This window comes from Podarcis raffonei, chromosome 8 (genome assembly GCF_027172205.1).
Source record: "Podarcis raffonei isolate rPodRaf1 chromosome 8, rPodRaf1.pri, whole genome shotgun sequence".
Classification (NCBI taxonomy): domain Eukaryota; kingdom Metazoa; phylum Chordata; class Lepidosauria; order Squamata; family Lacertidae; genus Podarcis; species Podarcis raffonei.
The window spans coordinates 15,671,523-15,698,837 of NC_070609.1; the positions used below are offsets into that span (position 1 = coordinate 15,671,523).

At 44.5% G+C, this 27,315-nt stretch overlaps 2 protein-coding genes across 8 annotated transcripts; both read right to left on the reverse strand.

Moving 5' to 3' along the window:
• Nucleotides 1-6: 6 nt before the first annotated feature.
• On the reverse strand, nucleotides 7-10,083 carry LOC128418444 (phospholipase A2 inhibitor and Ly6/PLAUR domain-containing protein-like). Of its 6 annotated transcripts, XM_053398122.1 has the most exons (7): nucleotides 9,407-9,510; nucleotides 8,646-8,700; nucleotides 8,454-8,529; nucleotides 7,370-7,483; nucleotides 5,401-5,547; nucleotides 2,457-2,588; nucleotides 7-1,011 (listed from the first exon to the last, which is right to left on the reverse strand). In XM_053398122.1, exons 3-7 carry the CDS (start codon nucleotides 8,500-8,502, stop codon nucleotides 782-784), a joined length of 672 nt encoding a protein of 223 aa, XP_053254097.1. In that variant the 5' UTR covers nucleotides 8,503-8,529; nucleotides 8,646-8,700; nucleotides 9,407-9,510; the 3' UTR covers nucleotides 7-781. The 6 variants fall into 6 exon arrangements, with proteins under 6 accessions (XP_053254097.1, XP_053254098.1, XP_053254093.1 ...); XM_053398123.1 differs by lacking the exons at nucleotides 8,646-8,700; nucleotides 9,407-9,510 and adding an exon at nucleotides 9,926-10,083; XM_053398118.1 differs by lacking the exon at nucleotides 8,646-8,700 and having other exon boundaries at nucleotides 9,279-9,515.
• Nucleotides 10,084-13,933: 3,850 nt separating this feature from the next.
• LOC128418413 (uncharacterized) lies at nucleotides 13,934-23,132 on the reverse strand. Of its 2 annotated transcripts, none has more exons than XM_053398056.1 (4): nucleotides 22,899-23,132; nucleotides 19,492-20,187; nucleotides 17,759-18,406; nucleotides 13,934-15,278 (listed from the first exon to the last, which is right to left on the reverse strand). In XM_053398056.1, exons 2-4 carry the CDS (start codon nucleotides 20,157-20,159, stop codon nucleotides 14,069-14,071), a joined length of 2,526 nt encoding a protein of 841 aa, XP_053254031.1. In that variant the 5' UTR covers nucleotides 20,160-20,187; nucleotides 22,899-23,132; the 3' UTR covers nucleotides 13,934-14,068. The 2 variants fall into 2 exon arrangements, with proteins under 2 accessions (XP_053254031.1, XP_053254030.1); XM_053398055.1 differs by having other exon boundaries at nucleotides 17,726-18,406.
• Nucleotides 23,133-27,315: the final 4,183 nt, after the last annotated feature.

Below are 27,315 nucleotides of genomic sequence, written 5' to 3' on the forward strand. Positions count from 1 at the left end.
CAGGTCTGACTTGTTCATGTGCTTTATTACCACTAACTTAACTCCAAACAGAGCTGTTCCTGGGTGGTGACATCATCTATTACTTATTAAATTTATAGACCACCTTTCATCCGAAGACCACATAGCTGTTCACAACTTCAAAAGCTGTAGCTGGGCAGACGCTCAACCCCCTTTCTGCTAGATTCCCCTAGATTCCGAGGGATGGAAAATTCTTTACCTAAGCTGCGGTTGCACAGGAAAGCAGGTCTCCTGGCTGTGTGGGGTGCAGTTGGGTAGGGCATGCTGCAAGGGGCAGGACTCGATCAATACCATTTATGAAAGTATCACATTCTTAGTCCATCCTTCCTCCAAGCGTGTTCAGGGTTCCAAATATTGGATTCAGGGGAGAAACTGGGGAATCAGCTCTGATCAACAGAAACAAACAAAAACTGAACCTTGTTTCTATTCCAGCATTCATTCATCTTCTCTCTCAGCAAAACATTGGATCTATTCCGTCAGCACTTTCTGAGCCCGCCCTTCCCTCGAGAAGGTCAGGGCTGCTCCCAATGTCTCCAGATGTTGAAAGTAGGCAAATAATTATTTCACCTCTGATCCCTGGGCAGTGGATCTATCTGATCAGTGGATCAATAGAACAGGAAAATGGCACTGACTCATTCCCCCCCCCCAACTTTTATTTTATTTTATTTGTTTCACTCAATAAAACATAGAGGAAGACAAATCCCTCTGAAACTCAAAAACAAGAGGCATCTTTCTTCAGCGGTGAAATGGTGCAAGAAGCTCATTACAAAAGAAGCTTCATCAGCAGGAGAGCCAGGAGAAGGAATCCGAATGGGAGGGGAAAGGAGAGAGGAGGAGGAGGAGAAGAAGAAGTGGTGGCTGCCACGGCTGGGGTACACTGAACATTTTTAACATGATTAACATCATGAAAAATCCCTCCGTCAAATGTTTTTAAGTGGGTGCAGGTGCCTTCACGAATGCAGCCCTTCCTGGAGCCGATTACGACATTCTTCTCTGTGCGTAAAAACAAAAAGATGAGTGGTCAGAAGATCCAGTAACTGATACACACACGCCGAAAAATGCATCTAACCACGATATATAGCGTTACATGCCACTCCAATCTCCACCAAGCGTCTGCATGAGACTCTGGGGGTTCCAGGCACTTTCCCAGGGTCATGTTTCCGTTGGGAATCAAGGCACAGTGAGGACTAGTGTCTTAAAAAAAATATGGTTTATTTTACACATATTTACACCTTAAGCCTTCCATTGAGGGTGTGCATAACATGAGGCCCCAGGAACGTCCCTCATTGCCCCTCTAGTGACTTCAATGATCTTGGGTTCAAAGCAGCAGCCTGCCATGGTTCTGGAGTTCTCGCCTTTGTTCCCCTCCTTCCTCCAAGATCACCTTGCCAAACGCAACACCTCTCCTTCTGTCTGCTCCCTCCCCACACACACACTGGGGAGACCTCTGTTTTTTCAAAAGGACGGCATTTTTCCTGTGTGACATCACACTCACATTACCCTGGCAACCTCCTTTGGTGGGCTATCAACACCTTCAGTCATGCTTAACATCTTCCATCCCAAGCGATACCTTGAAAAACAAACTGAGCTTGCGTTTTGTTTTGTTTTTTACACTGCTAAGCTATATCTCACCTAGGGGAAAACTCCAAGCATTTAGTAATTTCTAGCACTCAGTAATTTCTAACATTCACTAACTTCTTAGAATTGCAGGTGCTTTTACACCCCCAAAATCTGGTGCCCCAAATCTGTAATGTTATTCCCCTTTAAAAAAAGAAGCATCACCGTGAAGCAGCCTAATTTGCATGTTGGGTGGCACTGCAATATACCCTTCATTGGAGTGTTATAACATGTTGACCATTTGACAGGGCTATGAGCCCTTGCGCGTAGCTCCCCAGCCAGCCTCAACAAGTAAGCAAAGCAAACTAAAAGCCTGAGCTAAAAGCTTGTCACTGGGGAGCACGGGGATGCTGGTCTCCGTCAGTCTTAGATTGGGAAGGGCTCTCTCCTTATTGAGAAAACATTAAAGAGCTGATTGATTGTAAACAGTCCTAGGTGCCAGACTTGCAGGGCTGAACTGCTGCTGCGCCAAATCCTTGAAGGACAAGTTAGCTACCCAGCAAAGACCCTTCACTGCAATTCTTATTGGCTAACGTCACTAACAAGTGGGCTCATCCTTCCTGGCTAAAATCACTACTAGGATGGGAGGATAGCAGACCATGCTAACCTCCCAGGGAACCTCCCTGCCTTACTCATTGGGGCTCAGCATTTCTGCGACTGCTATGTACATATCAAGAAAGCATGCATGTTAATTGCATTCATGCTGTTTGCATCAAATCCAGCTTGGCACAAGCTACTATCCAACAGCGCTGCTAAAAGGCATTTCACACAGCAGGAGTAGCAAAAGCTTAAAAGGGTCGTAGCAATAGAATCAGAAATACCTGAAAGTGTGACATAACTAACACAGTAAGTTTCAGATCCAATACATTCTGTGACTGCTGCAGAACAGTCGCCTTTGTTAGACGAGCAGCCTGGGCAAATCTTCCCATTGGCTCTGGTATTCCGTTCTGGAACTGAAAAGCAAAAGGAGTTTGAGAGGTTCAAGGGAACTTGGGTAAGTGCCATTCTCCTTAGAAAAGATCCCTCCTCCACTACGGATGAAGTAGAGTTTTGTTTGTGCCACATTTTTAAGCAAAGCGGCCTAATTTGCACCCCCTGGACCCATGGTTCGCAACGTGTGGGCAATTTTATTTTTAAGGTCTAACTCTAAGAATGAGTTAGACTAAGTTAATGGCCTTTTAGCTTCCTCCACGTGAATAGGAGTTCACTTTTTGAATAACAAGAATTATATGTCATGGAGGGTGGGGGGACATTGGGATTTTAGAGATGCTTAGGTGGGGCATGGCCAAAAAAAGGTTGGGAGCCACTGCCCAAGACCAATACAAAATTCAGCAAAATTAGGAACTCCTGGAACCGCCCCATTGCCTCCACGAGGCAGAGGGCTGACGGTTGTGCAAGGGCTCTGGGAGCTTTCCAGGGCTCCCTGTGACCTTCTCAGAACCCGGTAAGCAAGGAAAACCTGCTGGGTGTGCAGGTGGTGGTAGGAATAAACAAATGAAGAACAGGGAATAGTGGGTTTCTCTGCTCTTCATATATTTATTCGCCTCCCCCTGCCACCACTCCCAGCTTGCGTAAGGTTGTGGTAGCATAAGTAAACAGATCCTAAGCTGCTGGCCCCTTATAATGTGATTTGTACTTCTCCAAATTCTGTTGTACAATTCTTGGCTCAAAACACATACCAAAATGCATATAAAAATAAATAAATGGTATCTCAGGATAAACTACATTTAGAAATGTTGGTGTTTAGGTACATTACGTATTTAATGCTAAAATGTGCACCAGAACCATATTTAAATATTTCTACAGGTTTTTTATTTTAAAATATCCACAGATTGATGCAGAAAGAAGACAGCCTAAGCGTATGAATAAATACATGCAAGGGTGCCATAGGAACAAATTATGCGTCCATCTCTGAACTGAACTAAGGATGGGTAGATCAGCTTATTTCTGGTCCTTGACACTTTTGCATGTGTTTGTCACTTCTTGTTCCATCAGTTTCTGCAATAATTTCTATTTTTTAAAAAAAACAAAAACCTACAGAACAAATTGTATTCTTGAGGTATTTAAATACACATTTAAAGGTACATTTTCCTCCACACATTCTATTGTTACCTTAACTTTTTGAAAGTCTTAAATTATTGTTGTTAATTTGTTAAATGATTGTTGTTAATTTTTCTTATTTATAATTTTATTGAGGTGTCTTTTTTTGTAAATGGTGGGGTTTTTTCTGATCAGCCATTGTATAAATTTCAAGTAATAAAAACAGATTCAAATGAAAGATTGGCAGTGTCTGGAGCTGGAGCGAGGACCAGCAGAACAACAACTGGAGAGTTTTAATTTCAGTCAAAGGACACCTGGTGGCAAGCCACGATTTATCCCATGTGGAAAGGCTGCATCTCCTACCACACATCGCAAGAAAGACTTGAGAGAATTATCATTATTATTATTATTATTATTATTATTATTATTATTATTATTATTACCCCACCCATCCGGCTGGGTTTCCCCAGCCACTCTGAGTGGCTCCCAACAGATTAAAAACAGAATAAAACATCAAATATTAAAAACTTCCCTAAACAGGGCTGCCTTCAGATGTCATCTAAAAGTCAGATAGTTGTTTATTTCCTTGACATCTGGTGGGAGGGGGTTCCACAGGACGGGCACCACTACCGAGAAGACCCTCTGCCTGGTTCCCTGTAACTTCACTTCTCATAGTGAGGGAACTGCCAGAAGGTCTGTGGAGCTGGACCTTAGTGTCTGGGCTGAACAATGCGGGTGGAGATGCTCCTTCAGGTATACTGGGCCGAGGCCATTTAGGGCTTTAAAGGTCAGCACCAACACTTTGAATTGTGCTTGGAAACGTACTGGGAGCCATTGTAGCCCCAAGGGCTCTTGCCTCCTAGGCACAGAAGGTCAAGCCCTACTGCAGCTTGTGCCCTCCAGAAGTTTTGGAACACAACCCCCATCATTTCTCACCATTGACCCATGGTGGCTGGAGCTGATAGGAGTTGCAATCCAAAGTTTCTCGAAGCCACAACCTTTGGAGAAGGCTGTCCTACAGGATGTGGGTACATCACGCTGCTCAGTGCTGCCTGGCGAATCATCTACCTCTTGGTGGGTCACTGAAAATATTGTTCCAACCCTGGAAAATAATCTGTGTTTGTAACATACGGTAGGTCCTTTCAAATTTCCAGAGATGTCGCTTCTTGCCCATGTACTGTAGTGACCCAGCAGTCCTTTCTCATTAGTATTTATTGTTTACTGGAAGGTTCCAGGCTGTCTGAGCCCTCCTTATATAACTGTGTGCAGGTGTGAGAGCCAGTCAGTCTTTCTTTCGTTTTCAAGCTATTCAAGTTCACTCCCTTCTCTCTGTAACTGTTTTTTTGAAGCTATGCACACAGCCAGGGATCTGGCTGAGGGCTTGTAACCACTATGCTTATTGAAATGCTTTCGTAAAGCGTATTTGCTCATGGAGTGAGCTGTTTGTGCTGCTGACACACTGCTGAGTTACTCTGCTGAGCTCTTTACATGCCCTGGAGTCTGAGGGAGTACTAGGCATGAATACCAGGAAAGTCCTGGGGGTGTCAGGACCCTAATCCTGACAAATGCAGCCAATTAATAAGAGCTTAAAGTATATTCTATGGGTCAAGATTTCATTAATTAATTGTTAGCCCTTCATCTGTTGGAAACCGAGACCGCACGGAATGGCCACCTCATGCAGACAGACAGAAAAAGGAGACAACTTATAGAAAAACAGAAACCTACGTATCGGAGCGGCTGGATTGCAGGCATACTCTTCGCAACAGGTGGCAACCTGCCTTATGTGGCTCCCATTGCCATCAGTCATAGTGATCACACCAAAAAGGCAGATTTCAGGGTGTGCACATTCCTTTGCCATGTATACATCCTTAACTACACAAAAAAGAAGAAAAGAGAGGATACATTTAGATGGTGAGAGGTGTTACCTGCTCAGTCGTAGTGTGCTATATACTCGGGCATGCATGGAGGGAAGGGACCATGTCACAACTATTTATTTACCACAATACGATGACAGAATTATTTTTAAAAAACAACAAGAAAACTGGCCTCAAGCAAAAAGGATCAGTCTAAATCAGGCATCCTCAAACTCGGCCCTCCAGCTGTTTTGGGACTACAGTTCCCATCATCCCTGACCACTGGTCCTGTTAGCTAGGGATGAAGGGAGTTGTAGTCCCAAAACAGCTGGAGGGATGAGTTTGGGGGTGCCTAGTCTAAATTAAATGAAAGAAATGGGCCCCACAAAACAAAATTTCCTAACTGTCAAAGGCCAAGGTAAACAGGTGGGTCTTCTTCAGCATATGGGGAAAGCTGTAGAAAGAAAGTGTCAAGTGCACCTCTATGGGGAGGGAGTTCCACATTTTAGGGCAGGGCTTTCCAAACTGTTTGTCGTGACATGTTGGTGTGTCAGCTGCAGTGCATAGGTGTGTCACATGAACAGTCCCTGCTCTCCTCCCAGGGCTGGAAAGGGGTTAGTTTAACCTCTGGTTTGCCAGTAAAACTAAATTACTGTGTCGCAAAATGATGCATGTCTAAAAAGTGTGTCACCAACATGAAAAGTTTGGAAAGCTCTGTTTTAGGGGCTGCCACAGAGAAACCCAGGCTCCCTTTCCCTGCACTTCTATGGATAGTGGAACTGCTGAGGGAGGCACCTCTGCTAATTTTAACACCTGTAAGGAACTGCAGAAATAGAGGCAGACTTTCAGATATCATGGGTCTAAGTTGTTTAAACACCAATATTTCGAACACCTTGACTTGGGCCTAGAAGCAAGATGATAACCAGTGCAGTTGTTTTTAAAACAAGGATGGTAAGAGCTCTAAATAGAACCCTGTCCAGTAACGTAATCATTGCATTTTGTATCCGTTGAAGTTTCTGCATCATCTTTAAGGGCTGCCTCACATAGACAGCATTGCAGCCAGAGCCGTCTTTCCCATAGGGCTTAGTGGTGCGTTGCACCAGGGCGCAGGCCTCTCAGGGGCGCCCCAGCGAGTGGGGGAGCTGCATGGCTTTGCACACCTGCCCACCTGCCAGCTGTGCCCCACCAACTATATGGCTGGTGGGCGGGTGGGCAGCTTGCATCCTAAGCCTCTGCGGGAGGAGAGCAATCCCCGCAGAGGCTTAGGGTGGAATCTGCGCCCCGCCAACTATATGGCTGGCGGGCTCGCAGCTTCCCTCCCAAGCCTCTGCGGGGATTGTTCTCCTGCAGTGGCATGGGGGAGAGTTGCGGGCCCCCCCCCAATAGCTGACAGTGCGCAGCTTTGCCCCCACTATCCAAGGTAATTTGGGGGTGCTGGGCGGATATTTGCACTCCGGCGCCGCATTTGCTAAAGACAGCCCTGATTGCAGCAATCCAATATTAAGACACACTGAAGGCTTAATCTAGGCCTTAAGTATAATCGACCCCCCACCCCAAGTATAGCATTGATTCCCATGAACCTACCAGCTCTCTCTGTGGGGCTATTGGTAGTAGCAGAAACCAAGTTCTGTGTTCTCTGGTTAAAATATATAACTCCCCTGGCTGGCAAAAAGAACAGGTCTCTGCTGGAAGCCTGGGATAAATTCAGAGTGGATGGAACTGGGCAAAATGGAGAACTGATCTCACTCAATATTAGGTGGCACCACTCATTCACATATTTTGCACAAAAATGTGGCCTATTCACTATATGGCCTGGTTGACCTATGATCCCTCTCATCCACCTTTACTGTTTTCAAGCAGAGAGCTGGAACAGGCGTAATATTCTTCAGGACAAATCTGCCTCTCGCTTGTGCAGTTGTTGACTCCCTTGCAAATCTCACACTCTATAGAGGCACCTGAAGGAGGGAACAGAAGGGCTTTCATGTAGTGTATGGCATGTACAGAGTTCAAAGTTATCAACTCCAGAAGAGGGTGTCAAGTCCAAATAAATTGCTAATGCAGTGCTCTAACATAAAACTAGATGACTCTTGGGTCCCTTCCAGCTCTGTGATTCTATGATTTGCGATATACAGTATTGCCAGGTCAAAAATTATAAATACAGTGGTACCTTGGGGTAGAGACGCTTCAGGTTACAGACTCCGCTAACCCAGAAATAGTACCTCGGGTTAAGAACTTTGCTTCAGGATGAGAACAGAAATCACGCGGTGGCAGCGGGAGGCCCCATTAGCTAACGTGGTACCTCAGGTTAAGAACAGTTTCAGGTTAAGAACGGACCTCCAGAATGAATTAAGTTCTTCACCCGAGGTACCACTGTACATATAAATTAACAACACATATAAATTAACATACACAAATTTTATGCAAAGAGTATTTTCTGGTTGTCATTGTTCTTTGATCATGCATTTTCTCATTTTATGAACAACGTGAAAGCAGTTCCCCCTACTTGGATCTGAACGGCTGCATTGGTCCAAATGTAATAATTTTCCTTTTCTGCAAAGCTAAAAGTAACATACAGTTCAAGGCAACAGCGGTTGGTCATGGTGACAGGGGCTGTGTTGTTCTTCCTCCTTCTCAATGCCATTGTCCCCAATGTTGCTGCCAGTTCTTGGGTGGCAGGGAGTCAGCATGCTGCCGGCACGGCAGCAAAGCTAATCTGATATTCCCAATATTGCACTTGTGCCATGGCAACCTCCCCACTGCTTTGCCTCTCTCCCTCTAAGTAACCAGCAGCAAATCGTGGCACTGGAAAGCCAGGAGTGCAATGCAGCCCCACCCTGCCCTGTTGGCCCCTACTGGTTCCAGGGCATGTGCAGAGTTCCAGATGTCCTGAGTTACTCAGTGGCACCCATCCCATAGTGAGCTTACCTGTAGTTAGAAGCACAGAGAAGAGGAAAAGCCCCAAGAGAAACTTCATGTTGATGGGAAGCACACGGTGTGAAGCCTAGGAGAAAGGAAGGAAATTTTGTGGCTTGAAGGACCTGCAGAATACGCAAAGCAGTGACGTAAACAAACAAACAAACAAACAAACACCAAAAGAGTAAAGGTAAATAAACCCACAGGAAATTCGCTGTGATAAGCTGCAAAGAGGAGTTTCAGTTAAAAGTGGTCTAATCTATGGAAGAAAAGCCATATTGACAATCTGCTCAGCAGCGGAACCCAAGATAACTGTTGTATAGTCACGGTTTGGTCAACACCGCCTTCCCCTTTCTAGGGTTAGAAAATAAATTGCAACAAAAATACAAAGCTAGCCTGAACTGAGGGGAGCGACCATAACATGGATTATGAATAGGTGGCCATACTAAAATTTGAAGTTAGGCAGATGACCATTGGATGTACGGCAGCCACCTTCCTGGTCGAAGCAGTGATGGCTCTTCCCTTGACCAACTAGGGCCTTCTGAGGAAGAACCGCCGTTTATTTTATTTTATTTATGTATTTATTTATTACGTGCCCTGCCGGGAGTTACAAGAGGGAGCAGTGATGCCTCCTTCAAAACTGGCTTTCCATTCCCTTCTCTAAAACATGTACCCTGCACAAAACCCATCTGCAACCTCCAGCCGATTAGCAAATGGATTCGGCCACCGGCGTGTGCCACGCACGGAGCAGAGGCGGGCCTGGCTTTTCTGAGGGCTTTCCTAGACCCGTTTCAGATGAAGGAGACGTAATCCTGCCCTGCTCCTGAATACATCTACCTTTCCCAACTCACACGTCTCGGACCCTCCTTGCTGGGGCCGTTGCCCTGGCTGCCAGCTTTCCCCTCCTTTTACTCCCATGTAAGCGCCCCTGGGGCCTAAGAAGCCTTTAAGCAGGGCCTCCTTACTATGTGGGCTGGAGAGGGGCAGGGGCTACATCAAGCAGGCAGAGCAGAAGGAGGCCTGACTTCCAGGCCTCTTCCGCTTTATACCAGGAGTAGGCAACCACGGGCGGACCACGGGGGTTGTTTAACAGGCCCATGAGCTGCCCCCGAACCAAGCCGCCCGCTTGGCGAGTCCCTGGACGCTGCACTAAACTGGCACAGCACGGTGCGTGGACTCGCTTCCGCTGCACTGGAAATCGCATCCGCGCAGACGCAGACACCAGAAATCACATCTGTGCAGACGCCGGAAATCGCAGGTGTGTGTGCACGATCCGGCCATATCTGTCAACGTTTCCCGTTTTTTAAAGGAAATTCCCTTATTCAGAATAGGATTCCTCACAAGAAAAGGGAAAAGTTGACAGCTATGGATCCGGCCCACGGAGGGATCTCCGCTGGAGTGCACCAGCCCAGGCAAGGTAAACCTTGCCGACCCCTAGCTTATATCCAGAAATGGGGCAGAAACCTAGTGACCTCCAGGCTCACCTTAGGGCTGGTACTTATGGGCCTGTAGACCCACCCCCACCCCTCTTTTCCTCACAAACAAGGAAGGAGTCGAGCGGCCAACTTTTCCCCTCTCGCTTTTGCATTCAGCAGGGTTTTCACAAGTTGCCGTAACCAACCTCCAATTCTCTGTATTAGCTTCTGGGGCGGATGGTTACGCATCAACCCCAAATTAAATAGAGGGAACCCAGCTGCACGAAATTTGCCCGTGGCGATTTGGAACGTCTGTTTGCAGTTTTGGAAAGAGCTGCTATCGATGAAGTGGAAATGACGCCTTGCTTTAGCAGGGAAGGCTCTGGGGGAGTTCAGTTCCTTCTCAATTCCCGCTGAGAAGGTGCTGCTAATGGTCGGCCAAATCCAAAGCTCTTTTTTCTTTTTCATGGTTTCTTATCTTTAAATGAGAGTTGGCCGGGGGTGAGGGGACAGCTCTCAAATAATAGAGGATGCTTTGAAACAGAATAGAGAACTGTCCTCTGTAATGTAAGACATAGTAGGGCTTTTAACACAGACCTCCAGCAAGGTTGCTCCTAGTCTAATATAGATGAAGGAAGGGAGGGGACTGGTGGATAAAGTTTCTTAAGAAAACAGTACATGCTTCATTTCCTCTTATCTGAATACAACAACACGTCCCCACTTAAAAAATCAGGAGTCAGATTTTGTTGGATATGTCTGTGCCCAGGCTTGCATCAGGGGACGACTCAGCTATAGAGCTGCAAACAAAAATGTTTCAAGTGTGTTGTAAAGTGAAACATACAAATGTGACACTAGATGGCATCAGTGAGCAATGGCAAATTCAATGTGTTTTTCAAAATGTTTTTTTAAAAAGCATTTTCACAGTGTTTCTTACATGTGCGTAGGATTCCACCAGGGTGTCTCATCACACTTTCATTCTTTGGAAGCATATTGGATTTCTGTGTTTTTGTGGCAACCACCACGGGATCACCACCCCCCGCCCCCACCAGAAAAAATGCACTAGAATAGGGATGGATGAATCTGCTGGTTTCGGATTTTTTCTGTTTCTCATTTTTCCATTTTTAAGTCCTCTATGATTCCACATCAGTTTCCTTTTGTTTTTTTTAAAGCACTTCCAGGTGACATTCAGGACTCCACAGCCAAGCCCCCATCTCCGCCAATGACTACACAGAGGGTGGCAGAAGGGCTGATGGTGGATCACCATAGCATTCTCTTCTTGTTGTTTTGTTTTTTTAATGTTTTATATTCAGAGATGTACTGGCCAGTCACATGGCTACAGCTGCTCATTTTCTTATTGTCACTTTTAAAATATATTATCATTTTATAAAGGAAAATTGTGCTTATTTCCAAGTAATTGTGAATTTACCATGAGGGCAGCAGAAGCAAGCCTCCTTTTATTCATGTAGTAATGTTGGCACTGCGATTTAAGTGAGACTCCTGGCTATGTGGATTTTTATACTTCTCAATGGTAGACACACACACACACTCCAAATGGGTGTAGAATTTTTCCCATCACAGTTTTTGGAAGCATCCCTGCCAAGCGCTATATAAATCACACTTATCAAAGGACCACATTCTTAGGCCATCTTTCCCGCAAACAGCTAACAAGCAATAATAAAATAATAAAAACAAGTTGAATGAGTACAACTTAAAAACAAAATTAAAATACAACATTAAAATATTGAAACATTAAAATATTAAAATGCAGCCTCATTGCAGGAGGAGAAAGGAAAAGAAAAAAGAAAGAGGGGGAGGGAATCAAATTGGCTCCAAGCCAAAGGCCAGGTGGAACAACTCTGTCTTACAGGCCCTGCGGAAAGAAATCAGATCCTGCAGGGCCCTGGTCTCAGGAGAAAGAGCGTTCCACCAGGCCAGAGCCAGAGTTGAAAAGGCCCTGGTTCTGGCTGAAGCTAATCTAACTTCCTTAGGGCCCGGGGACCACTAGGGTGTTGTTATTTATGGACCTTGAGGGTCTCCGTGGGGCATACTGGGAGAGGCGGGGGTTTCTGTTTAAATTAGCAATTCATCCACAATTTGACCCATGCATTAGTGCACTGACTTGTTTGTTTGGTGATTTAAACATTAATAATGCACTGTGTTGCCTTTTTTAAAAGCATCACTGCAACTGGAGATGTAAGGAACAGAACCTGGGATGTTCTTCATTCAATGCTTGCAAAGATACTTGATGGAACCTGCATTTTAAACATGGGTGGTATATTTGAGCCCAGCTTCAGTTGTTAACAGGCTGGCACAGCAATGTATTTAAGACTAAATGTTCCACTGCTGTTAATTCATGGCTGCTTGCTTCCTCCCTCCCAGATCTCTGGCCATGATGTCTGAGGCTGATAGGAGTTGTAATCTAAGAACATCTGGAGGGTCCTTACTTTCAGGATTGGCTGGAAAGATGAAGAAGCGATTCTCGAAACAAGGAAAATTTCATTCAGTATGCAAGTTTATTACTACATGCTCGTAATACAAAGCACACAGATAAATACTCTAGCTCACTAAACCTCATCTAGTCCTATACAGAAAACAAACTACTGCTTTCCCACCAAATACTGAAGTTTCTGTTGCAAGGGCAATTTACAGAAGGAATTGGTGGCATAACCAGAGCAAATAGACAGTGTTGGCCTCCCACTTAATCCAGTCCAAAATCTGGGCTTTGTTTTGGTGTGATCAAACATCGGAGAGTCCCCAGCCCTGTTCTGAAGAAGTGTTGGCCCCCATTCACCACATTCTCTTCCAAGATGAGTGCCTGCCAATATGGACCCACTGAGAGCTCTGTGTGACGCAACACTCTATCGCACATCTATGCAAATAGTAATGTAAGACAGGTTAGGGCCCCTACAAACTGGCGTTTTATTGTGGGTAAGTTCTGCAACATATTATAAACACAGTAATAGTATATCGGTGCCTTAGTGGTGCATTTGTTCTGCTTTATGAGTTGTTACATTGAAGGGGTACAGTTAGGGTTACCCCAGAAAGCCCTAAAAACTGTTTGTGAATTCCCCCCCCCCCCCAGCCAGGCCTCCCCTTAAGCATTTTAAAAACTGCATTTTCCTCTAAGACAAAAACCACGAGCTAAGCAGTCCTCTCTGTAACAAAAACGCTGTAACAAACCTACAACTGAGAACAGTAAAGTTTTCGCTTCCCAGATCCAAGATAACCTTGTCCTGGTGCATTGACTTGCAACATACTTCCGGGAGCAGAGCCAGAGAGCGAAAAGCAACATTTCTATGTAAGAATCCGTGAAGGGGGAGAGGGAAGAAGGGGTTTGGAGAACAGGATAAAAACCTGATGTAAAATGCTTTTTGCTGCGGCCTGTCTTTTGTGAACTGAATCAGACAGGTGCCTCTGCCCCCCCCCCCATGGCAGAATAAAACACTCTTTCTCTGGATTAACCCCTTGGTGTTGTTTGGCTCCTTTTGTCTCTGCTCGGGTGCAACAATTTTTCCTACCCATGGATTAAAAAGGCTACAACATCATGTTTTCCCAATACTACCGCATCATCCAGAAGGGCTGGAGCACAAGAAAAGTGGGACAAAAACAAAGCAAACACCCCGAACATTTGTGGTTTGGAAAGTTATGGGATTTCAACATGAAGTTACAGGAAGGGCACTGATCAGAAAGGAAGTAGTATAGCAGCCCCAAAACATATTGAAACATTAGTATAATATAGTATAGTATAGTATATAGTAAGTATATAGTATATAGTATATAGTATAGCCCCAAGAATATCATGAGCACAGATCAACTGACAAAAAAGGACATTCAAGGGCCCCTTTATTCTTAGAGGCTAATGCAAAATCTCCTTGATATGTCGTTCACCTTAAAGTTCCTCTGTTCTTTATATGTATAGATCACCCAAGTTCAGGACCCTGATTTTTCAAGTGCTCATGGCACTCACAGCCAAGTACTCCCCATGAACTCTGCAGCTTCTATTGTTTTCTTTATCTTGTTTCATGTATGAATCACTTCCATGAAATACCCAAAACAATTTATCAATATAAACAGGAAAAGCATATAAAGAATTTTACTTGCAAAACCATTTCCTCCCCCCCAAAAACCCCAAAACATTGATTTTGCAGATTCCATGTTACTAGCAGATCTCTAAACACGAGCAGATAGGTGTCTGGTCTTTATTTGGGACTTTCAGCGCTCAGAGGCTTTTGAACGAACATTCTCCGCATCTTCCTCGACATCTTGCAGAAAGCATTGCAGCATGTGGTAGATGGTTTTGAAAGAAATAGTTCCACTGACTAAATTGCCCAACACAGGTATGAACTCAACAATCTGTTCTAGCACTGTCAGTGCTTTACACTGCCCTGACTTGGCCAAGAGATCAAGTACAAATTCTTCGCTGATCTCATTAGCCAGTGGAGACTTCTTAATCACTGATTTCAGCTCACTTGGACGTTTACCAACCCGGTTTGCAAGACTGCACAGGGACTCTTCATCCAACCCAAAGGCCATGCAGAACTTTTTGAGTGTTGTCACCAAGAAGGAAATATGCCAAGGTAATTTGAGAGCTAACCGAGTCACACAGCCAAAATAGTAAGACACAAGGGCCTGCTTCCATATAAGTTTCCTCATCTCAGATTTCTTCTTCTCCAGGATATCTCTTGAGAAAGTTGGCATTGAGAGAAGGAGGGCGTGTCTTTTGAGATGATCCAGTTCATTCTGAAGGGTTTCTTGCAGAATGGGGAAATCATACATGCTCAAATCCCAATTTGATATCAGAAAAACCTTTGGAGAAGCCTCTCCCAGTTTTCTCAGTTTATCACAACAATCTTGCCTTAAGTCCCCAAGTGTCTCCATTTCATTGAAGTTGGGTTTCCTTCTTTCAGCAGCCATGCTAAGATTAATTTTAGGGTGCACATAGTAAAACTTCTTTTTCATTTTCTGAATCTCACGAGCCAGCTGGGTGTCACTCTCTGTAAAACGTTCTGAAGCAATGATAAAGAAATCGTATTTGCTAAAATCTACCTTCTCCAGATACTCATCTGCTTTGAATTCATCTGTTCCAATTCCTGGTAGATCCCATAGTGTCACCTTGGGAAAATTCGGGTGCTGATATTTTGTCGGAAACATGGTTGTCTGTCTCACCCCCGTCTTAGCTGAGCCCTCTTCAAAATCTGTCATACCCCGCAAGGCATTGACAAGAGAAGACTTGCCAGTACCTGTACGCCCTGTGATGGCAATGTCAAGTGTGGCATTGCTTAGCAAATCTAACTCTTGCTGAATCTGGGCTACCACATCTGAGAGGTGTCCTTGTAGTAAAACTGCCTTCATATTTTCCAAGTCAGCAATAAAATGTTTTTTGATGTCACGCCACGTGGCTTTTCTAGATGAATCACTTGATCTAGGAAAGAAAAAAGCATTTTAAATATTTAAAAATACTACATATTTTTCTTTGACAACTTAGATATAGCTGCATGGAGGTGAACTGATGTATGTAAGAGTAGTACTGATGGAGGTTATTGCATGCCAAGGCACCTGAGCCCCAAAGTTCCCAGGAGAACAATAAATCACACTGACATGGAATATTTTGGTTTATGGGTTCAAATAGGCCACAACTTTATTGGTTACAGATGTGAGTGGTTTGGCTCAGGCATTGGGGTGAAGCCAGGTGGTATCTTGACTCTCGCCCATCTGCAGGGAATCCACAGAAGGATAAACCACCAATAAGGAGTGCCCTATAACTTACATTAGATAGTGGCACCCTACATTATGTTTGCTGATTGGGAACAGTTATGGACCACCGGTATAAAGTTTACGGCATGTAATGCCTTAAGAGAGAATATTATGAAAATGATTTATAGGTGGTACATGACCCCAGTCAAGCTTGCAGAAATCTATCATTTGCCCAATAATAAATGCTGGAAATGTAATGAAACTGAAGGTACTTTCTATCACCTTTGGTGGACGTGCCCAAGGATTAAGGTCTTCTGGGAAATGATTTATAATGAAATTAAGAAGGTGCTTAAGTGTACCTTTTATAAGAAACCAGAGGCTTTTCTCCTGGGCATGGTAGGCCAACTGGTGTCAAAGAAAGATAGGACGTTTTTTATGTATGCTACAACAGCAGCAAGAGTTCTTCTAGCAAAGTATTGGAAGACACAAGAACTACCCACGCTGGAAGAGTGGCAGACGAAGGTGATTGACTATATGGGACTGGCTGAGATGACGGGCAGAATCCGTGACCAAGGGAAAGAGACGGTGGAAGAAGATTGGAAGAAATTTAAATTTTATCTTAAGAACTGTTGTAAAATTATTGAGTGTTAAAATGTCATGGGTAAGGTAAAGCAGATTTGCAGCGATAAATGATTGGGTAAGAGAAAAAGGTTAAAGAAAGGGAATTATAAGTAATTTAGATCAGGGGTTGCTGAAAAAGTTTAAAACAGGGATGCAGAAAAGGGAGGCATGGGGAAGTCGTCGAAATTGGGTATAAGGAAAAAAGGTTATGAAATTATACATGTTTATATGTTTGTTTTTGTATTGTTATTTGTAATGTGTTATAATATATGTTGGAAAATCAATAAAAAAATTATAAAAAAAATATAAAATAGATAGTGGCACCCTGAGGAGTCCCCATAGGGGCTGCGACATGGCCCTAGCCCACGTCCAGGCTTCGGACAGGATTCACACCCCTTTTAACAGGATACCCTTACTGAGGAGGGACAAGCGAGGCAACAACCTCCTCTCCATCCAAACGAAGGCTTACCCAATGCCTAACCTCACAGAAGTTGTGATGATTGCTACTAGGTGGGCAAAAACCAAATGGCCGGTGCCCATTTGCCAAGCGGAAAAAATTCCTACCCAGCCCGGCCCCAACAACATGGAGACCCACAACTGCCATAGCAAGGTCATATCAGAGCAAAGCATGAAAAGAGGGTGGGCAGGTAGGGTGATCTGATGAAGAGGCGAGGAAGAGGAAGCCAGCCGGCCCACCAGCCATGCCAAGTTTAAATGGCCCACGGCCACACCCACCCTGGCCGCAGATTGGCTAGGGCTATTGCCAGCACAGATGACTGTGCTGGCTGTGACGCAGGGAGGGGAGGCAGCGTACCTCCCCCTATGCGGGAAAACTGTTGAGGCTCGGCTGACTGGCTGCAACGCTGTACACCAGAGAAAAGGTGAACGGACCAGCCAGCTAAACAAGACCCATATGGAGACTCTGGGCTTCCCACCTTCAGCCCTGAAGCCCAAAGGTTGAAGGGGGAAACTGAGGATCAAGACAGTGCCTGGGGTGTGTCTGGAGGCTATTGGTGTGTGCAGGTGAGATATTAATGAGATGGGACACTTCAGGCTGCCTTAGAACCATTGTGTGTTCCTCATTTATATCCTCATTTATATGGGAAGGGCATATAGCTCGGTGGCAGAGCATCTGCTTCAAATGCAGGCGATCTCAGGTTCAATAGCTGGCACCTCCGGTTTGGGCTGGGAACATGTCCTTTCTGAAACCCTGGAGAGCTGCTGCCAGTCCGTGTAGCCAATACAAGATCTAGCTCAATAAATGGTCTGACTCAACATAAGACAGTTACGTTCCTTACTAAGGTTCTGTACAGGGTGCCATTACTCCAAAGATGATGATGATGATGATAATTTATTATTTATATGTATTGTTTGAATCAGGAAGGACCCTGACAAAGAGAAGGGATTCACCTTCTGCAACTGAAACCTCCAGACACAGTTTGCTTTGTGCTCTACCCCCTGCCGGCATAAATGGCAAGAGTCTTGCCAGAGGCTTGGAAAGAAATGTGGAGCATCAGATGGTGACATAAATGGCCTAAGCTGAACCTAACGTACCTATCAAGTATATGGTTTAGTACTAAGGCATGCCTCTTGAGATCAATAAATTCATCTTGCAGGGTCCTTTGCAGGAGGGGGAAATCATACATGCTCAAATCCCAATTTGAGATCAGAAAAACCCTTGGAAACGACTCCCCAGCCTTTGCCAGATTTTCACAGTAGTAGTTCCTTATTTCCTTAAGGGTTTTCTCCTCCGTGAAGTGTGGGTTTCTTTTTTCGTCAGCTATACTGACATCCACTTTGGTGCGCACATAGAGAAACCTCTTCTTTCTTTTCCAAATTTCACGAGCCAGCATGGCATCGTGCTCGGTGAAGCTTATTTCACTAACAATGATGAAGAAATCGTACTTGTTGAAATCCATCTCTTTTACATATTTCTCTGCTTCAAACTCATGTGTTCCGATTGCTGGCAGATCCCAGAGAGTTACATCGGGGTAGCTGGGGCACAGGTACCCTTTGAGTTCCTTAGTACCTTGTATCATATCAACCACGGCAGCATCCTCCTCATTGTCTGCCATTTTGCGCAGGGCATTGACCAGGGATGATTTGCCGACACCTGGCCCCCCTGTGATGGCAACGTCCAGGCTGCTTTTGCCTGGTGGGTGTTCTCTTTGAGCTGATGTGTCTGACCGGGAGCTGTTAGCACCCACAGCTGCTCCTCCGGGACATTCATCAGGTCTAAGTAAGAACAGAAATATAGCAATGGTTAACTCCTTCTTACATAAAGCTTCTGCTTAAAATAGCTGTAGGCCCAGTCCAAATGGCTCACATTAAAGTCCTAAATAAACAAATACCGTATTTTTCGCTCTATAAAACGCACCAGACCACAAGACGCACCTAGTTTTTGGAAGAGGAAAACAAGAAAAAATATATTCTGAATCTCAGAAGCCAGAACAGCAAGAGGGATCACTGCGCAGCCTGCATTCGCTCCATAAGACACACACACATTTCCCCTTACTTTTTAGGAGGGAAAAGGTGAGTTTTGCTCTTATAGAGCAAAAAATTGCCCTTTTGCTCTTATAGAGCAAAAAATACGGTATATGAAAGACTGACTCCTTTCCTAAAGACTGCCCCACAAATACCTGCAGTTGAAAGGTGCCACAGCAGTGGCCATACATGAGTAGGGAAGTGAAGACATTGATCCAACAAGGAAACACCCACTGCCACCCCATTATAAGGGAAAGGGGTGGGCACAGCTTTGTGCTACAAGCAGCAAATGTTGCTGAATTACAGTTCCCATCAGCCCCAGCAGGCATGGCCAATGGGCAAGGAAGATGGGAGTTGTAGTTCAGTGATATCTGGAGGGCCAAACGTTCTTTACACCTAACATACAATATCGGATTCGGGGAAATTGAAATGGATAGTCCACTTCATAGAGGCCTGACTCATGCAATGCAAGGCTTATCAGTTCAGTTATCAGGTAACCCCATTGCGTCCTTCCCACCTCACTGTTAAGGTCTGTGTGCAAGAGAGCAAGACTCTGGGGAAACCAGGGGTGGGGTATAAATAACATTATTATTTATTATTATTATTATTATTATTATTATTATTATTATTATTATTACTACTACTACTACTACTACTGCTTGATGCCAGGAGCTGGAGTGGGGTACAGTCAACTAAAGGAGGAAAGTGAGGGGAGATATAGTCTCTACATCCTTATATATGGGTACAGCCACAACAACACAGAAAAAAGAAACATTAAACATGTTTACTTTCATATTGCATTGAATAAAGTTTGGCTTCAGCTGAAACCAACATACTTATTGTGTGTCTTCCTTCCTGGGTCCTGGGGTGGTAGTAAGGCACGCCTCTGGAGATCAATACATTCATCTTGCAGAGTCCTCTGCAAGAGGGGGAAATCGTACATGCTCAAATCCCACCTTGAGATGAGAAAAACCCTTGGAGGTGACTCCCCGGCCTTTGTCAGACATTCACAGCAATCTTTCCTTATTTGCTCAAGGGTTTTCTCCTCATTGAAGCTTGGTTTCCTGCTTTCAGCAAATATAATAACATCCACTTTGGTGCACACATAGAAAAAACCCTTGTTTCTTTTCTGAATTTTGCGGGCCAGCACGATGACATCATCAGTCAATCTTCTTTCGCCAACAAGGATGAAGAAATCATACTTTTTAAAATCCATATCCTTTATGTATCTCTCTGCCGGAAACAGAGGTGGTTGAATCCCTGGTAGATCCCAAAGGGTTACATCTGGATATTGGGGGTACAAGTACCCCGCTGGTTCCCTAGTACCTTTCATCACATCGACCGCAGCTGCACCAAGCTCATCGTCTGCCATATTTCGCAGGGCATTGATCAGGGATGATTTGCCGACACCTGAGTCCCCTACGATGGCGATATCAAGGGTACGTTTGCCAGATGGCTGCTTCATTTGAACTAATGTGTCTTGTTTGCTACTCTTACAAGCCATGGCTGCTCTTCTCTGAGATTTATCACACCTAAATAAGAACAGAAATATTGCAGCAGTTAATGCCTTCTGCATCTAACTCCTCTTTTAAAACAGCTGGATTGATTGCCAATTCAGTTCCAGGCCCAGTTCAAACTACTCACATTAATGTTTAACTCCATTGAGCATTCAAAGGAAACCATGTTCTGGGTAAGCACTGGAACCCCAGGAATCTCTTACCAAACAGAAATTGGGGTGCAGGCAACATTATAGTTATTACAACATCTTAAGTAAATAGCTTCAACAAATGCTGTTGAAATTCCTGTTCAGCTTCATCTGCCTCTGTTTTCCTGCCTAAGCTCCTGAAATGGCTGCAATGCTTTGATAAGAAGCTTTCAAACTGCATAAATTGGACTTCCAGTCCTGGTGAGGGTTTCTCCTGGAGAGAGAAACTCTGATATACAGGGGTACCTTGGTTCCCGAACTGCTTAGTTGTCGAACAAATCGGCTCCCGAATGCTGCAAACCTGGAAGTAAGTGTTACGGCTTCCGAAAGTTTTTCAGAAGCCAAATGTCTGACACGGCTTCTGCTAGAGTGCAGGAAGCTCCTGCAGCCAATCGGAAGCCGTGCCTTGATTTCAAACGGTTTCGGGAGTCGAACTGACTTCCAGAATGGATTAAGTTTGAGAACCAAGGTTCCACTGCAGTGCTTTCTTCTAGGAGTACGCATACACCTAAACATTTTCTGAATCTTTGTACTTTTGTCCATTTACTGTATTTATTTTTCCCCATTTGAACTATAAAATGGTGATTTTCTTGAGTCAAAATGAGAGTCCCCCTAAACCTTTTTAAAGGGAAAAAAAGCACTGTTCCACTGTAGATTTGATTGTGCTCCTTTCAAACATACGTTCACTGCTGAATACACTGCTGAATAGTAGGAAAGGTTGAAATATGGGAAAGTGAGCAAAGAAAGTAACAGAATTAATTAGGGGGGAGCTCCTTTGAGAGCTGAAAGGCAGCATATAAATACTTTTACAATCAGCAAATTAAAATTGCTTACCATTGGCAGCCAGTAGCTCTTTGGAAAAACAGCGACTCCCTTACAGTGACAAGTTGGACAGCTGTTTGAGACGATTGCTTTCTCTTGCATCTAGAAAAACTTATCTGGTACATGCCACACTTTGAAATATTTTTTTTACAGTGACAGTGAAAGCAGGCTTCACTTTCATCTGCCTTCCAAGCAATGAATAACAGCCAACAAGGAAGTGAGGCAGAGTGGTTTCACAGTGAACTGAGTTCTGTTCTGAGAATATGAGCCTGGCCTTGGTGGGCCATTGCCTGATCCAGCAGAACTCTTCTGTTCTGACATTTACATGGGTCTCAACAACAACAACAACAACAATGTGACAAAGCAACTTGAAATGTAGTTTGGTTCTGACTGGGACCTTCCAGAAGCCAAGATCCAAGTCTGGGGAAGGGGCTATGTGTGGAACTTAATGGGGATGAGGAGGGAGATGCATTAAGCCAATGTATTATGATCCACAAACAGTAGACTGGCACAGCAATGTATTTCAGACCAAATGTTCCGTTGCTGATAATTCCTGGCTGCTTGCCAGCACACAGCTCTGCTCAAACGGCTGATTTCTGAGAAAGCAAAACCTAGACTGGGTGGCTCTGTTTCCTCTTCACTGTAAACCATTTGGAGAACAAAAACAGACAGAAATCTCTCCAGCCAGACTAGCAGAAGCTAAGCAAGCACAGAAAGCCTTCCCCAGCAGTCAAGAGAATGCAGAGGGTCAGAGGGGTGGTTGCCCTGGGTGCAACATTTTGAGGATGCACAACCAGGCTGCCCTACACAGGTGATGTCTCACTTCATCTGCTGTCACCGCAAGGCGCCTCCGCCTCCACCAGGCCTCCATTGCAGCAGCTGGCGTGCTTCAGGAAGGAAGTACATCAGTGGTCTTGGCACAGGTGGCAGGCTTTGGCAGAGGACTTGTGGCAGCGGAGACAGAGTGTGAGTTAGGCAGGGAGACAGGGGGTGGCAGGCAAGTGAGCGAGCGATAGGGGAGCAGACACGTGGTGGCAGAGACAGGTGGGGGCAGGCATGGAAGGGCTGACCCCAGCATAGCCCGGCCCAGAATTCCTCTCTGGGGGTGCTGCCAACCCACGATACACCACTGCTCCCAACTACACATTTTGTTTCCTAGTGCACTCCAAAAAACAAACAAACAGCCTTTGGGCACCAAAATATGTGTGGGTCCAGGGGAAAAGGAAGCCCTGCAAGTCCCAGAGGATGTTTGCAAATGTTTTTAGTAAACAGGGAAGAGGAACAGAGAAAGATGAAGGACGGGACAGCGACTATGTGGACAGCTTCCGAAGAGCTTCTCTCTCCACTGTGTCAACCCAAAGGAAAGGAAAAGAGGCAGGCGCCAAGAGGAGGAGGAGGAGGAGGAGGGCAGCTTCCTAGCAGCTAAAGAGGGATAGTATGTCAAATTAAAACGCAGCATCGTTTGGGAGGGAGACCCGGGTTGGTTTCAGAGCAGTTACTTAAAGTTCTTATATTAGCAATAGCTCAATAGTGAAGGCATGTAATTTATTCCCTTTGTAGCAGGGAAGAAGGGCAGCCGTCTCCAACATTAATAATAGTAATAATAAACAACTCTGGCCGCCCCGCCCCGCCCGCCTAGCAAGGAGCTCAGAGTCGATCAAGCTCAAAAAGAAACGGAAATCATCATAATCGCAAGAGAAAAGTTCAGCTCCTCACCTGCTTCCCGCCCGATTTTTTTACAGCAAACCACAATCCACTCCTCGGTCTCTTAACACTTTTCTCCTTCCAACTCTCTTCCTTTCTCTCTTTTATTCCCTCTACCTCCTGCTCGTCGCACTACTAAAAGCTAAAAACGAAAGCGAAGTTGCGAGTGAAGACAACGTAAGATTGCAGGAGAGTTTGAAACTTTCCCTTCCCTCCCATGGTGATAATCGCCTATTTCCCGATGGCAGCAAATAGCAAAAGCAGCATTCCCCGCTAGGGGGAGCACCGAGCAGCTGCTTGATCGCGATTCTGCCTTTCCTGGGAAGTCCCGAAGGATGCCTTGTGAAACTTGAAGCATCAGAGGTGGTTAATCCTTCATCTCTGTTGTTGTCACCTCTGTGTCAGTCTAAGAGGCACCCGAGTCGTCTGCAAGCCCACACAATCCAGATATTATTCCTTGACGGCTTCTTTGTTGTCTGCTTTTGCATTGTTACATTGATAGGCTGCGAAAAGTGGAAGGGCTCTAAAGCTGTGGGGATTTGGGGCATCTTAGAGGAAATAGTTTAATTTTTTTGAAACATTCTGATATTCTGCAAGGTGCTGAGCGGCTTTAGAGCCTGCACGACAAGCTGGCTTTGCAGACCAAAACAAATACAATACCTTGTTACGCAGATGCAATTACAACAACATATGGAGCGCAACAGGCTGAATGGTAATGTTCGTAACAAATGTTTTACTGGTTACTTCCTAACATACGAATCAAGTCCAGAATATACACCATATACAATCCTAAAGCAAGGCATATAACCTGTTAATGGAGAAATCTGAGGGCTCCCTTGGACAAAAAAAAACAAGGACACCAGCCAGGAATACCAGAGCAAAATAGCAGCCAGTAGGCTTGGTCTTTATTGAAGACTGTCGCCACAGGACTCCCACCTGCCACAAGGTGGAACAAGATGGAAGCCCCAAACTAAAGAGCCCCCAAGCTTCTATTAGCTGCTAATCCCCATGCTATTCCCCCCCCTACATCACTCATACATCATGATTACATCATGAAAGGGGAGGTCTGGTGGCAGTAATCGAAGCATCCTGGACCCTGCCCCATGGTTCTCCTTGCCCTCCACCAATCACCCATCAAGTGTAACAAAATTTACATTTCCCCATTTCCCAGCCAAGTTAATCACACCCTTTTGTCTTTGTTGTGACGTGGGGTTTGTGATTTCAGCTCTCTTGACATAATATGCTGGAGACAGTTCTGTAGTAACACTTCTTTATTAAAGCAAACAAGACTGAGAACTGAGGAGGGGAGAGCTACATTTATAGGGACAGGGAACTAGCTAGAAAGGATACATTTTGGAGGGAACAATATCAGGCAATCACAGTCCTGCCTTTTGGAGGAAACCAATAAGACAGAGGATCCAAATACAGCAGCTTAAATGAACCAATAGTAGCTGTACCCTCTGGAACCAAAAGGCAGTTACTTTACTCTAATGCAAATACAGACAATAATAATACAGATATAAAATCCTTTGACTCAATACACAACAGTCTTCATCTGGGTTTGCTATTTCTGGAATGGCTACCTGTCTGGCACTCAGGTGTCAGGATGCCAAGGATTATCACTCAGGCAGAGGGGCTGCTGACTAACTGAGCTCACATGTCTATGTGAATTTCTGAAGTTTTCCCAGTGAGCCAGTACATTTATCAGTGAATTGTTACATTTGGTATCGTGCAGCAAAGGCCCTTTGAATAGATAGGAAGAAACTGTGATGAAGTGTTTTGTGGAGACAAATCACAAAAGTCACAAAAGCGATTGTGCTGATTTTGGTAGTGGGCTGCACTTGCATGATATGTGCTGTAGGGGTAACCCCCCCAACCTATACATAAATTCCTGCAACAAACCTATTTAATTAAATCCAATGTAGATACATTTCTTCCTTTCTTAATACATGTTTGTTTGAGTTCATATATTACACAGTCCTCAAATGTGGTTAAGGAAAGGTCCCCGGAATGTAATGGACGATACAGCTGTTGAGGTTGGCTAGCATAGGTAGCAGACACAAGCAGGCTGGCCCAGGCATCTGGGTTGGGTAGGACAAGGTTTCCGGATATTTCATTGTTTTGCCCTGAAGGGCTTCCTCAGCTGTTAATAGTTCTATATAATAAATATAAACACTTGATAATACAATGATTAATATTAGACATGTACAAATTACAAATATAAATATATTATATCATGACTAAAAATTATGAAGTTCATACATTATTAAGCATTACACTGGGCAACAATTTTTTACTTTTTGAATGTTGTCTAGATTTCTACAACTGATTTAGGGTATTTTTGCACTGCTGAATCAGGAAATAGCATCCGTTTCTCTCCATCAGGTCAGGTTTTCTGTAAACTGAATGGTGGGCATTGATAAAGGTAAGTACACGTAAATTGCATGTTGCTTCACCATTTTTCAAACTTCAGGGCTTGAACTTCTGTTTCTTGGAACTCCTGGAATGCTCAGCAGAACGGAGGTCTCTCTTCAGAGTCCAACAGTAGTCAGCCATCATGACTGCGTCCCAGCGACCCTGATACCTGGTCTCCATCTCTTTCATGTCCTGATGGAATCTCTCCCCCTGTTTGTCACTCATTGAACCCAGGTTCTCAGGAAACCGGTCCATATGTGAAAATAGGTAGCGCATCTTGACGCTCATGTTGCAGCCCAGGTTTCTGAAAGCAGTCAGCATGTTGTTGACAAGTTCTGCGTAGTTTCTGGCCTTATTGTTGCCAAGAAATTTATTCACTACCAGAACAAATGCCTTCCACGCTTCCAGTTCCACTTCATTGAGTTTCCGAACTCTGGATCTCTGATGAGCTGACGGATCTGAGGACCGTCAAAGATGCCAGCTTTCAACTTCTCCATGGTCAATCCTGGAAAAGCCTGGCACAAGTAAATGAAGCAGTCACCATCATTGTCCAGAGCCTTGATGAAATGCTTGATTAAGCCGAGCTTGATGTGCAGCGGTGGGAAGAGTATTCTGTCTCTGTCCACCAGAGGGTCGTTGATGACGTTCCTTTCTTTGCAAGGCACCAATTCCTCCCGCACAGGCCAGTCCTTCTTCGTGTAATGCTGAGCACGGTCCCTACTATCCCACATGCACAGAAAACATGGGTACTTGGTGAAGCCAGACTGTTGTCCCAACAAAAAGTTCACCATCTTCAGGTCAACACAAATAAACCACTTATGCTGATCATAACCAATTTTCTCCAGCACATACTTCACTGCTTCATAGTTCTCCTTCAGTGTACTCGAGTGAGCCAGGGGTATAGAGGCAAACTGGTTGCCGTTGTGTAGCAGAACACATTTCAGTGATCGCTTGCTGCTGTCAATTAGCAGTCTCCAATCTTTTGTTCGTACTGTGGCACTCCAAGCTTGAGCAGAAGCTGCGCAATATCTGCACAGTACACCAAGTCCTTCTCTTCCGAGAAAAATGGAGGTACTCTTGATGCCTGTTGCGTAAGAAGCTGATGCGAGCACCGTCAGAGAGGAGGTTTTTTCCTTCAATCTGGATGCCAACAGTTCGGCAGACTCCTTTGACAAGCTGAGGTCGCAAACTAGATCATTCAACTCCTTTTGGGAAAATGGATGTGGAGCATCATCTTCAAGAACCACTTCTTCTTCATGTCCTTCAACACTGGAGGCATCTTCATCACTAATGTCAGGAAGTACTCCGAAGATAGGCACTGGAATTTCATCACAATGAGCTACAGGACGACGAGCTGATTGAAGATCAGGATACTTCGTGGGGCGGCTGCCCCATTAACTTAGTTTTGATCCCCCAACTTTATGCTTTGCTGGACCAATTTATGGAAGATTTTGAGGTTTTATGACTTCAAACTGATCCCTTTTCGACATAATCACCCAGAACTATCAGACCTGAATACTTCTTGTCATTAAAATAATCATTTCCAATCAAAACAATTATTTGACAAGGCATTTTACCCCCACCAACTTCTTCTAAAATGCTCCACACAAGCATACATGTGAACAAAAATGTAAAAAAAGACATGTGGCCATAGCTCAAAAACTTGACCTGATTGAGCAAAACCAATGTAATTTTTGGATTCAGTGCATCAGATTCATCCTAAATCAGCTGAAAAAACGCAGACAACAAATTTGTTGTTGACCAGTGTTATCAATCATTAAAAGATACAGAGGTTGTGCATACCATCAAAGTGTGTAACAGATCACGTAAACAATGATTCTTGGACGATTCTCAATAGTAATGGCCAGTGAATGTCAGTACACCCTTAATAAGCAAAACCATATGATGAGACAGGTGTTAACCTAAATGCAGTCTTAAAGGAATATGACCACAATGGTGTCACATAGGCAGAGCTCTTATGTAGTATATGTTTCACATAGCTCAGGGGTTAAAA

Bases quoted from the DNA above. Each gene is read 5' to 3' on its own strand.
- LOC128418444 (XM_053398118.1), bottom strand. From the start codon at position 9,359: ATGGGAGTAAAAGGAGGGGAAAGCTGGCAGCCAGGGCAACGGCCCCAG. The intron at 5,548-7,369 runs GTGGATGAGAGG...TTTTTTGTGTAG, and splicing joins TCTGCTTGAAAACAGTAAAG to TTAAGGATGTATACATGGCA. The intron at 2,589-5,400 runs GTAGGTTTCTGT...TTTGCTTTTCAG, and splicing joins CAATCCAGCCGCTCCGATAC to TTCCAGAACGGAATACCAGA.
- LOC128418413 (XM_053398055.1), bottom strand. From the start codon at position 20,159: ATGGCTTGTAAGAGTAGCAAACAAGACACATTAGTTCAAATGAAGCAG. The intron at 18,407-19,491 runs GTATGTTGGTTT...GTTCTTACTTAG, and splicing joins GGAAGGAAGACACACAATAA to ACCTGATGAATGTCCCGGAG. The intron at 15,279-17,725 runs GTACGTTAGGTT...TTTCTTTCCTAG, and splicing joins CTAAACCATATACTTGATAG to ATCAAGTGATTCATCTAGAA.